General features: G+C 43.8%; 2 protein-coding genes and 1 non-coding gene across 4 annotated transcripts in view; 2 read left to right on the top strand and 1 right to left on the bottom strand.

Moving 5' to 3' along the window:
* eda (ectodysplasin A) overlaps positions 1-2,841 on the top strand; it is a 110,455-nt gene extending 107,614 nt beyond the window's left edge. For both annotated transcript variants that reach the window (XM_063203888.1, XM_063203887.1), the window contains exon 8: positions 159-2,841. In XM_063203888.1, coding sequence (XP_063059958.1) covers positions 159-419 — 261 coding nt within the window. In that variant the 3' untranslated portion in view covers positions 420-2,841. The remainder of the gene's footprint in view (positions 1-158) is intronic.
* Positions 2,842-9,409: 6,568 nt separating this feature from the next.
* On the bottom strand, positions 9,410-9,481 carry trnap-agg (transfer RNA proline (anticodon AGG)). Its single transcript has one exon. It is a non-coding gene; the product is annotated as a tRNA-Pro (tRNA).
* Positions 9,482-10,674: 1,193 nt separating this feature from the next.
* wnt11f2 (wnt 11, family member 2) lies at positions 10,675-13,910 on the top strand. Its single transcript, XM_063202266.1, has 5 exons — positions 10,675-10,691; positions 11,187-11,422; positions 11,549-11,826; positions 11,934-12,226; positions 12,646-13,910. Exons 1-5 carry the CDS (start codon positions 10,675-10,677, stop codon positions 12,818-12,820), a joined length of 999 nt encoding a protein of 332 aa, XP_063058336.1. The 3' UTR covers positions 12,821-13,910.
* Positions 13,911-14,512: the final 602 nt, after the last annotated feature.

Here is a 14,512-nt window from a genome sequence, read left to right as displayed (position 1 = left end):
TTCTTCAAAGATTCTGTATTTTGTCCTTGTGGTATGTCTGCTGTGTGTGTATGTGTGTGTGTGTGTGTGTGTGTGTGTGTGGGCAATGTGTGTGTGTTTGTGGATGGGCAATGTGTGTGTGTTTGTGGCTGGCCAATGCGTGTGCGTGTGCGTGCTAGGTATATTACCTGAACTTCACGGACATCGCCAGCTACGAGGTGATGGTGGACAAGACGCCGTTCCTGCGCTGCACGCGCAGCATCGAGACGGGCCAGCGCAAGTTCAACACCTGCTACACGGCCGGCGTGTGCGTGCTGCGCGCCCGGCAGAAGATCTCCATCCGCATGGTGTACGAGGACACGTCCATCAGCATGACCAACCACACCACCTTCCTGGGCAGCATACGGCTTGGGGACGCACAGCCCGGGGGCCACACCTAACATCACTACCACCCCTCCAAAATCTCCTATCCCTTACTATACCACCTCCTTGGTATACGCCTGGGGGACCGCACAGCCCAGGGAGGTATCTCTAACATCACTGCACTCTAAAGTCCATTTCAGTGTCCCTATTCCCAACCATGCCACCTTGTAAGGCAGCATACACTTTTGGAGACGCACAACCTGTGGGGCACACCTAAAGTTACTACAGCCTCTCCAAATCTCCTATTCCTTACTATACCACCGTTTTAGGCAGCATACTCCTGAGAGACGCACAGCCCAGGAGACACACCTAACACCACTGCAGCCCCCAGTCTAACATCTAACCAGATTCCCTTCTCCTTACCACACCTCCTTGTTAGGCGGTTTACGCCTGGGAGACTCACACTCACTCACTGAGGTCCTGCACACTGTTGCGAACCCCTCTTCTCTCCATCCAAATCCTTATTCCCAACCACAGCACTGTCTTAGGCAGCATAGGCCTGGGAGATGCTCAACCAGGCGGGCACATCTAACACACCACTACAACCCCTCCCCACGTCCCACTCCAACGCACACAGATTCCATATTCCGTACCACAGCACCTTCTTAGTCAGCATACGGCCCGGCAGGGCCCACCTACCATCACTACAACTCCCTTACTCCAAACTATTCATATCCTCTATTACTTATCACACCAACATCCTGGGCAGTTTCTAACGCCCTTTTCTTCTACATAACACCTCCCCACCCAAACCTATCCAAGACGAGATGCACAGTTCACCTGGTAGGTCAAAGTTTGGGTGCTGCTGGGTGCATCAAAACCACTCATCCGAAATCCATTCATGCCTAAGATCAGTGCTTGGGTGCTAAAGCTGACTCTGCTTCTGATTACCGTGTGCCTAGTCCCCTACCCTGACGTCTACGATCACTCCCCTCTCCTTACACCTGTCAGGGGGGAATGCTCCCTTTGAGACTTTTCATTTGACATAGAGTACACCCCCCTAGCGAGGCAGCGCCCCTCTAGTGAAGCAACATCTTCAGTGTTGCTTCTAGTCAGGGCAGGAGCAATACAAATATCCTTTATGAGCGCCAGAAAAATCGGGAACTCCTCCCACTTTGTCAGGAAGCAAACAACCAGTAGCAGACCAATGGAGGCGGGTCAACCATGCTGTTTTTGGAAAATGTCCATTGTTATGCTCTTGGTCAGACCAAGTCTCCAAGAGATTTAAAGTCCATGATAACCACATCGCTTAAGCACTCACTACCGGGCAAGGCACCATCACACGCCTACATCCATATGCTGTCCCCTCCTGGCTACGACCACAAGTCATCCACACCCTTCCCAACACAGTTGTGTAAATTATGAGTAGAAGTGCTGTTACGGATGTAATTACAACACCAGTAGTATGATGTTACATAGCTGCAACTAGTAGCAGTACTTCTACTTGTACCGTACTTTACACAACTCTGCTTCCTTATAACCCCTCAACCCCATGACCCAACCACACTTAAAACCAGACAACCAAACAGCATCCGCCTTATGGAGGCACTGGGTGTTCATCCCTGAACATAAACACAGACTCACCTGTTATACCGCTGCACGCCCACCAGACCACAGACACGCCCCTCTCACCTCTGGCTTCCTGTCGTCACTGTCTGTAGGGCGGTGAGTCCTGGAATCCAAAAAGTTGGAAAGGGCAACAGCAACACACGCACACACACACACACACACACACAAACACACACACACACACACACACACACCCTACTTCACCTCCCCTTTTGCCTTTTGTATGCTATTAAACCCACTTCCACCTCCGGCTGTAGGCCAACTGCTCCCCTTTCCTGCCCACTCCACGTCTCACCTCGCCTGGACTCACCCGACCCGTCTCTGCCCTGGGCGTGTGAAGGGATTCCAATGCTCTGCCCCTCTCTCCCTCTCCCTCCCCCCTCTCTCCGGGGCATCCTGACGAGCTCGTTGGGAATCCTTTGACAGTAATCATAAAGTAGTGATGGCAACTGACGTAATGGAGATGCACGCAATGGCTTGCCAGCGGAGCGAGCGCGTGTCATTTCACAGCGACATGCAAGTAACCACAAGACCAGCAGAAGGAATTGTACGTAAATTGAGACAAGCGTGCACGACTCTACAAGTCGACTGTGCAGACGAGCGAACACAATACAATGTCGTGTCGGCTATCAAGCGCTCTCTCTTTTTTTGTTCTCTCTCTCTCTCTCTCTCTCTCTCTCTCTCTCTCTCTCTCTCTCTCTCTCTCTCTCTCTCTCTCTCTCTCCGAAGCAAGGTTATTTAAGACGGATAATGAACGAATTCCCAGTGAAGGAATGCATGCGACCATGGCCATGTTTCCTCATGTCCTATTAGCCTGGTTTGAACTCGGATCACTCCCATGTGCATGCACACCCATACATACATACATACTCTATACAGCTCTGTACTCCTGTTGTGCTGCTTAGCTATAATCAGAAATGGTCTGTAACTCAACTCAGTCATGTATAACCCAGCATTGTAACTAAGCCTATGGATATGCAATTATGGCCTAAATCAGTTAGATGAACTACTAGCAGAGATGGTAACTATGACAACATCCTTGTCCATGACGAATTACTTCCTGGAACCACTGTCGCATGCAAGGCCTATAGTTTATAGATGGGGCTTTTGAGGTCTCTACTGAAGAATTTGGTAACACTTTATTTTAGCTATTAGCCATTAGCACTAATACATACAATGTGCCTGTATAAGTAACTTGTAAGGCATGTACTAAGCAAAATCAGACATTTGTTAAGCATGTATTCGCAAATGTCTTGTTCATGCACAATAAGGGATTTATTACCAATTTAACCTTAGTAAGGACCTAGTAGGTCTTAGCATTTGCTTAGTACTTATGCAGGCATTAACATTGTATGTACTAGTGCTTATAGATGTATCCCTAAAATAAAGTGTTACCAAGAATTTCCCAAAGATAAAGATTTTCACAAAATATTCCAAAGCCTTATTTCTCACATATTTTCCCTCATTTCCAGTATTTCTAAAAAATACTGTAGATGTCCAGTTTTGAATATGATGATTATGATTTTTGATATTTTGATTTTCGTACCACAGTCTCCAAATTCTTCTCCGTGCCCATTTCAAAAAGATACAGCGGTACTGTAGAAGCCCTATGATTCTCCATTTTGGTTTCATTAGCTTTCTTTGAGGTGGTGTACACAGTTTGAAGGCCCCATTTAGTTACTATAGACATGAACTACAATGAGGTATCTTGGCATACTGTACTGCCTCTTTTCCACTGAAGTTTTTCTGGAAGGCCTACAGCTCGACCCAGCGCAACTCGGCCGGCACTTTTTGCTTTACGATTGAGCTGTGTCGTGCCTATTCGAAAAAGCAAAAAGTGGCGGCCGAGTTGTGCTGTGTCGAGCTGTAGGCCTACCAGAAAAACGGCAGTGGAAAAGAGACATAGTGTATGTAGCCTACCATCTTTGCTACTAGTCAGTATGAAGCTCTTCCCCTCACTAACACCCATATGTATTTATAATATATAGCTAGATAGCACATAGAGAGCTTATTCAACACTGGCTCTTCTCCAGTCTCTAACCCTGGCTCTCTCTCTCTTAAGCCGACAATGCCAGCCAGCTGCTGGATAGAAAACCGTCCGCAGAAGACATACATTCACACTAAGTGGCGAGACAGCCAGGGCGAGTCGGGGTAGGTGTGCGCGTGATTAAAGACTGTTCAAATAGCAAACAGGTGCACAACGTTGGATCTGTGGCCCTCTACTCCCCCTTTTTTCACAATACCTAACGTTTCTTTCTTTTCTTTTCATTTCTTTCTTTCTTCATTTTTGTGGTGAGCAGCTGGCGAAAAAGGGTAGAGGCCTTCCACACTATAGCGCTGGCCACAGAAGAATCTATCAGGAATCATTTGTACGAAGAAGTGCCTGAAATGGTATTAACATTTTGGCCTCAGCTAATGGAAGGTCAGGACATTTTTTTTTCACTGAAAGCATTGTACAAGGAGCTTTGAATGTGAACGCGATGAACATTTGTTTCAATATGCCGTCAGTCGTAAAAAAAAAAATGTCTACTACAAAATGTCCCTGCGGGCATCTCCTCTCCTAATAGTTTTCCGTTGAATCTTTTACATAGTTATATTTTTTATGTGTCTGTGATATTGTAGGTAAATATGGTATATTTGTTATCCTGTTTTGCTGAAAATAATGTACATTTGTATACTGTATTGTGGGTGTAAATAATGTACATAAATAGAATTCTGTTTGGTTGGTTTTGTAAATGGATCTGATTTTTTATATACTATTAAATTGTTTCTTTCTCACTCTTAAATGTTCTGCATTCTGGCCTGTTCACCCATAGACCTACAATTGTAAGTAAGAGTATTTTGCAAAGTCACATACGTAAATAAATACATTACAATCAATCACATACTAATGAAAAGGTAGTGCTATCAAAACTTACATACACTCTTACAGGCTTGACTTGTCTCCCTGAATGTGGAACGCTCTGTAACAATTTCTTTGGCGTGGTCTACATAAGAGTGTGTTGTAACCATCTTGTCTTGTAACAATGACATTACAGGCCCTACCGTGGCTTAATGGTAGGGCACTCTTCTACTATGTGGTCGACCTGGCTTCGATTCCAGCCAGGGTCATTTGCCAACCCTTCCCTGTCTCTCTCTCCCAAATGTTTCCTGTCTCTCTCTCTCAAACTATCCTGTCATTAATGAAATCTAAAAGAGCAAAAAATATCTTCAACAATGACATTATAAAAAAATTGTAACATTTAATTTCTGATTGATGTTTATGACTGTTGTCATATGTCATATAAACATTATCAACTTGCCATTCCAAAAATAGAATGACAATTTATTCTTAGGCTGGTTACTTCACATCCTAATGTTGATCACATTAAATAAAGTGTTACCGATTGTTGCCTTTATCAGACCTTTTGTGTCAGAGTGGTATTTATAGGGAGCTGTACTAGTATGTGACATCTCCATTATTTCGGCCATCATGTGTTCTTGGTCTTTTCTCATTTTGCACTGCTGCTTACAGTAATAGGGATGGAGCGCCTCTTGGTGGACAACTTCAGAAATACACCTTTATAGTGTTTGCTGCAGCTCTCTTTATTCGTTTGATTGAAGTTTGTGTTGGACAGATGGCTTCAATTGACTTTTTTCACCCTGCATTTGTAATTTTAGCCATTTGCCTTCTGACACAAACAAAAGCATTACGAATCTGTACCAGAAGCAAAAAAAAATGCCCTTAAACAACAGACCTTGTCAGATTTCTTGCACGGCTTCCAACAATACAATGGATAAAGCATTACTGCACTCAATCACAATGTGATCTGATTGAATCATGAGAGGCACAGGTGAGAAAGTTGTTGTAAGACACCTACCTTGAACAGTGGCTCTATGTTAGTAAATGGATAATACATATGACAAAACAAGGGGAGAGGTCTTCATAATATAAGAGGCCTTTTCTGCTGCTGGATTATATTCTATAATTCTATATCAAATCAATTCATACTGAAATTGTAATATATAAAGAACAACAGCATAGCATTTATTACATAATAAAATAATAACAATGTATGTAGTAAAGAGACCCTTTGGTGTGCAGATCTTAGTAATATGTATTTTTCCATGATGATGCATGATTTTGTCCTGCATTATTATAGAGAGAAAATGCCATTTTTTTATTGTGTGACTTTGGCCTTTTTCAAATCCATGGTTGCAATGCAGTCCGAGTCTGAAGGTTTTGCTTAGGGCTGCTGGCCAATGAAAGAGTTTTGCTGAGTTTTTCGCCTTGGATTATCAGCCATGGAGTTAAATAAATTCCTATGGTACCAATTGTGACAGGCCGTTTTCCCTTGTTCACACGCTCAATCCATCAGGGATATTGATCCACACAAAGGATCTGTGTTATGCTTGGCTGCAGAGAAGGGGTGTGAAATTGAGTGAAACCAATTCTGTGTATTCTGTTGTTGTGGCTAAAAGGTCACGGAAAAGATCAAGTGGACATCCTTTACATAAGTGGGTTTCTTGGCTAACAAAAAAACTGTCAAGTCAGTCTGTTAACAAGATAAGACCCTTGAGTCGGGCTGACACCATTACCAGCAACCATGTACATGTATTAATCATACACCAGCCTTCAGAACAGCAGGCAAATCATTGGAACAAGCCAGGCAATCATTGCTAAACAGTTCAGAAAATATTTTTACATTTAGATCCCATTAACAAACACAAAACTCTGGTTTAAAAAAAAAATCCGTTTTAGGGACTAAAAGTCTGTTTGTGTGTAAACAAAAGGCCCTAACAGATGCGTTTACAAAAATATCCATATAGGCCTACTATATGCAAACAGAGTCTTGATTGGAAAGATCTTTTTTTCTGCTAGCAATGATATGTATGTGTATGGGTATGTAATGGAAATTTACATTAACATATCCTTATAACCGCAATACTATGACACAACATTTTAGAATATACAACACTATGTATTTTGCAATAGGCAAATGAGGGGGATATACTGTGCCTAACATGATGAAACATGACATGTTTCCTCACACATCATCACATCACTTTGTACAATACACCTTCTGACTACACACCGTCTGTAAACAAAGATAAAGGTCATTCTCAGTGTTTGTTAAATATTTCCAACAATCAAAGGAATGTGATCAGTGGTGTAACCTGTTTGATATGTTTGATAGGGCTGGATCAGTGGCGAGGAGCATTGAATTCGGTATCACCTCTTGACAGTGCAGGGCCTACGCATCTCAAAGGCTAGCGCTTTGATGACTGGATGTCTGGCTTCTTGGCCTCTACACATCCAATACACAGTCCTCTGTATGTATATTGGGGGTCCCCAAGGAGGGTGTGTGTGTCTGTGTGAACTTGGGTGATTGGGGGACAGGGCCGGATTAAGATGGCCAGGGGCCCCTAGGCTACAGCTTGATGGAGGCCCCCATGAAAGTCAAATTCTGCAACAAAATCACATAGTCTGCATCTTAATTCCCAGATAGGAATTAAGGATAACATCAGGGCTTTAATGAACTTTTTTCATCATCAGCCAAACTAGCCACTAACACACACTCACTAATGGGTCATAGCCTAAGCTTTATTTTCTACCAGCCAAACTGACTTTTCACCAGCATTTGGCTTGTTAGCAGGTGTTCAAATTTAGATCTCTGGATAACTTGTCTAGCAATTGTGAAGTGGAGTATGATCAAGATTTAAAGCTGTATTTGACACATCAGATGTTTTTTTTTCAATACAGCTTTTGGCAATTATCGAGTTTTTCCTTCCTTTGGCCAGTTGAGGGTCCCCTGGCAGGTGGGGGCCCCTAGGCTACAGCCATATCTAACCTGTGAATTAATCCTGCCCTGATTGGGGGTGGGTAGGTGGGAGGGTGTGTGGAGGAAAGGGGAATACGGAATTGGGGTAGCAGTTAGGCTCTACAGGAAGAACTAGCCCCTTGCCTTCCTTGACTACCAGACTCCCTGGCTTTCATAAACATGAATCCCACCTCACCTTTTTGCCGTGATTTCACAGAGGCCCAAGCACAACAATGCAGACCCACGAGTTTCCTCAGCCTGAGAAAAAAAGATTTCCCAATCAGAGAGGAAGACCAAGACTAAAAAAAGTTTGAAATACACAAATGATCAGAGGGTGTTGAATTTACTTCCTTTCAAAACGAGTTCTGCCTCATGTAAACTGCTGGTGAAAGAAACTGAAAGAATTCTGTCCAGCGGAAAAATCCAATGAAGAAACAACTCACCAGCTGTAATTCTCCTCATGAACATGACGTTTCAAAAATACGTTTTTCGTCTTCGTTTGAAAATCACTTGGGCTAAATGTTGAGTTGACAATATTTGTGGGACAAAACAGACTAATCTTGACTCTTGACCACTTGAATTGGCCTACACACACACACACACACACACACACACACACACACACACACACACACACACACACACACACACACACACACACACACACACACACACACACACACACACACACACACACACACACACACACACACAGCATCCAGTGGTTTCCATCCATTCCATGTCAATTTCAACAGAAAGCTCTTGTGAGAATATGGGGACTTTGTTTCCAATCACATGAACAGGCTGCTTTATTGTCTGCATGGCAGTCTATATCCCCATGTCAAAATGATGCAGAATTAACAGGATAGGCTACCATATATACAATCTGAGAGGGTTTCAGTGTTCAGCAGGTTTCTGTGCCACCTGGGCAGCTGCCATTGAGATTATAAGGGCGGCCTCTCCAGAGATAACTCCTCACTTCTTGAGCAGAGTACTATTCACCTAAACTTAAAAGGGGAGCTACAGAAATTAAGTAAACAGGCATTCTCTCTATCTCTCATATGTGTGAATGAGTGTGATTAGGAGTGGTAATCCTCTCTCTATGATACAGCCCCTGGGAACCTTTCAACAGCTAATCCTGCTCTCAGACCACATACAGATAATGAATTCAAGATCCCCTAACTCGCCTGACCCTTCCCTCTTCCCCTCTGTCTTTCGTTCACCCATAAAGATTTTATATTTAATCATGTTGTAAAAACAGAGTAAAAACTGGGCAAATCAATGTTTCAAAATTCACAGGTTGAGAGGACAGGACTGTGCTGTGTTGCGCAATGGAAGGACTGATAGGTGATGAAAGGGCTGAAAAAGTTAATTAGTTTGTATTGGTAAAAACAAATTGTGGTAGGGTTTGTTTTGTGGCCATGGGGAAGCGTTGCGCACATCAATCATCGCCTTCCCCACCCAGTTGTTTTGCTTTGGGCTTTAGGTTTTCTACGGTGACATTCACATACGCTTCTCTCGCGAGGATAAACCCAGGCAATTTAACGTGCACCACACAAACAGGCAAAACAAACTTGCCATTTCCTCCTGTTTAAAAACCTGCAAACCTTGAAAACACGAACGGTTTGAAAAAGTAAGGGCTCGTCCGGGATTTGAACCCGGGACCTCTCGCACCCTAAGCGAGAATCATACCCCTAGACCAACGAGCCGCGTGCATGCCAGGGAAATTTACAGTAGTTAGAGTGTGCAGTAGTTGGTGAGTTGTGTCTTCACATAATATTGTCTACAACACAACACTTCAACAATTCCGTGTGATGTTCTTCGCATATTTTCATGATTCGGATTCGTCGATAGGGGAAGCGTGTCCATGCTTTTGCAACCAGGCAAGCTAGAACAGCACGACAGAGATGGGAATTTGTCACGATTACTATAATAGGCTAACAGAAAACGTTGAACCAGGATCACGTTCATTGAAATCAAGGAAAAGAAAACGGCACAATTTGACTGATTGTTTAGGCTAGTTCTAAGCAGGACGCGGATAACCGATAAAACTATTGTTTTAAGACACATAGCCTTCGAGGCTTCATTATTATAGCGTTGTTGTAGTACGCTACCTTCCCAAAGTCCTTGGTCAACCCTATATTCCAATTTAAAACCCACTCACAAGACAACGGTGTTTGTAGGCTTGTGCGTAAAAATGCCTGCGCGTAAAAATGCAAGCGTACTTAATCTCACAGTGGAATGCAATGACGAATGTATTTGAACCCTGCGTGGTATCAATAAGAGGAGCGAGAGCATTGCCTCCTGTCTTATGCCACTGACACTGCTTGCCTGTGAAGATGCGTCACTTGGAGAGGCTCTGGAGAGCCTCCATGAGCATATGAATGGAACGACGAACGGGATTAGGCTATAACTAGAGAACTAACTAAATCCGTTGTGATGTAAATGTCCATGTTGTAGATCCCGTCTCAAAAGAAATCTTCAAAAGACTTAGGCCTAAGGCCTGCTAATTGCTCCACACATAGGCCAACCAATCGACCATTCGGTCTAACACTGATTTTGTCACCGTCTGGGCCTACTACCAAATGAAACTTTGTTTCGAAATACGGAAAGGATTAACAAAGTAGTCTATGCATACTTTCAGTTGCGTATCGACTATTAATGACGAGTACACATTGGCTTGTGAGTGCGTAATATTGCTCGGCCTTTAAGCTTGCCTATACCAACCATACAACAGGCCTAAATGAATTGGCAAGGATATTGGCAAACAATGGCTCTAACTGACTTGAGAGATAGTCTGTGCATAGCTTCCATGCTTGAAAATCATTCACCAAGAAATTGTTTGGTTGACTTGGTTCGCATGATAAGCCTACTTACGCCTATTGGTGTTTTAGATGGCAATATGACATGTTTACACATGTAGGTGTAGGCCTATGTAAGATTTTGCTAAACAAAATTCCCAATTCTGGTGGAATTAATATCACACAGCAAAAGGTCAGAGGAAGTGCAGATGTAGGCCTACCTGAAGTGGATTCTCTGAGTTGGGATGGGCGTGGTTCACATAGGGGCTGGGTGGATAAAAAAAGACTCGCTGGTGGTGTCTGTTTTGAAACTGTCTCATCAGTTCGTGAGAACAGTAGAGGTGATCAGTGCTGTGTGTAGGTAACCGGTGTTGATTTACACTTGTTTCAATTATATCATCCATCTTCTGTGTCTGGAGTGGCCAAGGTGCACAAAATGAAGAACTCTTTTTTGCTTTTGCTGGTGGTGATTATGGAGTTTCGAGGATGTGCCAGTATATATTGGCTGTAAGTCTTTCATTCTGATACTTCTGTATGAATCAGTGCAGCGGGACTCGTGTAGACTGTTATTTGCCAACTGCATTGTTAACTTGTAGTTTTGTGGTGCTTTCAGGGGTCTCTCGGCAAATGGAAGTTCAGTGGGATGGAATCAGACGCACCATTGCAAGCTCCTTGACGGGTTGGCCCCGGACCAGCTCCAGGTCTGTCGGAGGAACTTGGAACTGATGCACAGCGTAGTGCACGCTGCCAAAATTACTAAGACTGCCTGCCAGACAACATTCAAGGATATGCGATGGAACTGCTCGTCAATTGAGAGTGCGCCTCGTTTTACACCAGACTTGGCAAAGGGTATGCATGTTTTTTTCCATGTTGGAAAAACACCTGCGCGCTGTTAATCCACGTACACCCGTATCCATAAATTAGACCTTTCCCCTGTAAGGGTAATGTATACTTACACCCATAATTGTTTTGTAGGTACCAGGGAGTCCGCGTTTGTATTCGCGTTTGCTGCCGCCGTGGTGAGTCACTCAATCGCGAGGGCTTGCGCCTCCGGAGAGCTCCCGAGCTGCACGTGCGCCCCTGCACCGGCGGAGCACGCCTCTCCGGACTTCCGATGGGGAGGCTGTGGCGACAACATTGGCTACGGACTGCAGATGGGCTCTGCGTTCTCCGACGCGCCCATGAAAAATCGTAGATCTGGCCCCCATGCTTTCAGGCTGATGCATCTGCACAATAATGCAGTGGGAAGACAGGTAGGTTCACGGAGCGTCCTCCTTTTCTGCACTGAATGACCTCATTTATGACAGCGTCTATGCACATTTGGTTTGTAATACTGATAGAAGATATCTCGTCTTCGCAGGTTCTGGCAGATGCTGTGGACACAAAGTGCAAGTGTCACGGCGTGTCTGGGTCATGCTCTGTCAAGACGTGCTGGAGGGGCCTGTACGACATTGGACATATTGCAGATGACCTAAAGGCCAAGTACCTCTCAGCCACAAAGGTCACCCATCGCGTTGTCGGTACACGCAGGCAGCTTGTTCCTAAGGAGATGGATGTGCGACCTGTCCGAGAGGCCGAGCTTGTTTACCTGGTCAGCTCACCTGATTACTGTAATAACAACTCCAAACTCGGCTCCTATGGCACACAGGACAGGTAAGGACACCCCCCCCCCACTATCTTTGTTTCAAAGCTGACCTGTCTGGCCCGAGGCAGAGTCAATCCTTCAAAGCCTACTGTGTGCTATCTCGTTGACCAGATGGTATTTTTATGGTGGGCCTGCTGGGCCAGAGGTGGATGCAGCCTGTGCCTGATTTACAGGTTTTATTAATGCCTTTTAACAATGACAAAATCTCAATTACAAATGAAAATGCTCAAATATTCAATGTCTTTGCAAAATCACACTTAAACCTAAGCCTCAAAAGAAGACTGTAGATGAGGAAGTCAAGAGTCTAATTAACAGGCTTGAGACTGACATGTTATTGTTTATTTATCTCAGTTGACTCTTCTCCCCCCCTCCCCCCCACACACACTTTTATTTATATTGCTGAATTCATCGTTTTATTTCTTTCCAGGGAGTGCAATAAGACGTCCAGTGGCAGCGACGGCTGTGGCCTGATGTGCTGTGGCAGGGGCTACAATGCCTACACGGAGCATGTGGTGGAGCGCTGCCACTGCAAGTACCACTGGTGCTGCTACGTCACCTGCAAGCACTGCGAGCGCACGGTGGAGAGGTACGTCTGTAAGTGAACTCACGAGTGATGGGGTCAGAAGACGCAAGAAAAAATAAACAAGGACCGGCAGATGGATAAAAGAAGAGAAAAGAGGTCACAAACAGTGCCACATTGGGACAACAAAACACTGCTGTGGCCTCCAAGCTGCCTTGCACAGTACACAACACATAGGCCTTGTTTCCATAAGGGAGAGGCTTGCTTTTGTGGAGGCCCTGCGACCATAGCGACACCTGACAGAAGAAACCATAGCGATGGCTTCTACAGACAACGCGCACAGCTGCAAGACGAGCCAGGTTCTGTTGACACGCCATGTGACGGATGGAGGGCGCAGCAGCAGCGGTCCCCTTTGAATGGACGAAAAGCTTTGTGGAGAGACAAAAAGACTGGGGATAAATAATAAAGAAAGGCTTTTCCAGAAATGACACACACACACACACACAGAGACCGCTCAGAACAAACGGATCCTTGCACATTAACTTCTCAGCTGAACTGAGCCGAGGCAAGAGATGCCAGAGGCCTGTCTTCACAGAGAAGCGCTGTTGAAAGCAATCCTAATGCAATACTGCACTGAGCAAAATGATTCATGGTTTTTGAGCAAATATTGCTCCAGACTGAATGTTTTAGTTGCTCTTTGGTGTTTTCTCATCCTATAACACATCCTTGTGGAGATTTGTCAGCATAAACAGTCACCACACCTTTTCAGTTGTATTAATTAGTTATCTTAAACTAGTTAAAGTGTTTAAAAAAACTAAGATGATGATCTCTTGGTTTCCACAGACAGTATGGTGTCTCTGAGTACAAATGAAATGCACTTACAAAAGTAGAGGGTATTTTAAGGTGAATGTGCAATAACATTTAAGGTAATGGTACGCAGGGCAACCTTTGAGCAATGTTGCCAAAAAAAAGTTGTTTGCTGCTGATCAAAGTTCTCTTGATAAAAATGTTATAGTGACTAACAGTCAACATATACTATATAAACAACGTATCGTTGCCCAGAAACACTGTTCAAAAAGTTGCCCTGTTTTCCATCAACTTAGACCTTCTGCAACCCAGCTTAACCTGCTACTGTAAATGAAGGATATGATTATGATTTATGTAATCTTCAAGCAAACATTTTTTTTGTGTGAAAAGTACTAAAGAGAAAGTGAATACTCAAATATTTTTAAATAAAAGATTGGTGCTATGAAGGAGTATTGTGGTTTACTTAAGCAGTTACTTTGTGCCTGTAGTTCATAACCTCAAAGAGTGGAAGATTGACAACGATTTTACATGAACGCAGAGACTTTGGGTAAGATCAAAAACATTTTGCATAGAACTATACTTGTACCAAAACATTACCACACCATTAAAAGCTTAGTCAGCAAGGCTGGATTTGATGTGCCCCATCGGTGAATGTTTCACTTGTTTCAATGATAAGTGAACAGGTAATGTTTATGAACTGAACTGACGGTGAGAGGCCATGTTGAAGTCAATGATGAATGTAAAAGATTCTATTGCAAGGGCGATTGTCCCACTGTTCAGTTTCAACAGACGAAACATTGCACAACATGGCAAACACAGCATTACCAACACAACAGTAGACCGTAATATAACCAAGCAATGCCATAGTAACTAACTTTACTTTTTGATGATCTCTGCATCAAGCATTTAGACAAGTTGAAGATTCAGAATGGATAACGGTATGATATTCTGCTGTCAGTGCATTTGT

This window comes from Engraulis encrasicolus, chromosome 7 (genome assembly GCF_034702125.1).
Source record: "Engraulis encrasicolus isolate BLACKSEA-1 chromosome 7, IST_EnEncr_1.0, whole genome shotgun sequence".
Classification (NCBI taxonomy): domain Eukaryota; kingdom Metazoa; phylum Chordata; class Actinopteri; order Clupeiformes; family Engraulidae; genus Engraulis; species Engraulis encrasicolus.
This window is presented reverse-complemented; position numbering and strand designations above follow the sequence as displayed.

What these genes read in the sequence shown, in the direction of transcription:
- wnt11f2 (XM_063202266.1), top strand. An exon ending in TACACCAGACTTGGCAAAGG is followed by an intron (nt 11,423 to 11,548) that starts GTATGCATGTTT and finishes ATTGTTTTGTAG; the next exon opens with GTACCAGGGAGTCCGCGTTT. An exon ending in ATAATGCAGTGGGAAGACAG is followed by an intron (nt 11,827 to 11,933) that starts GTAGGTTCACGG and finishes TCGTCTTCGCAG; the next exon opens with GTTCTGGCAGATGCTGTGGA.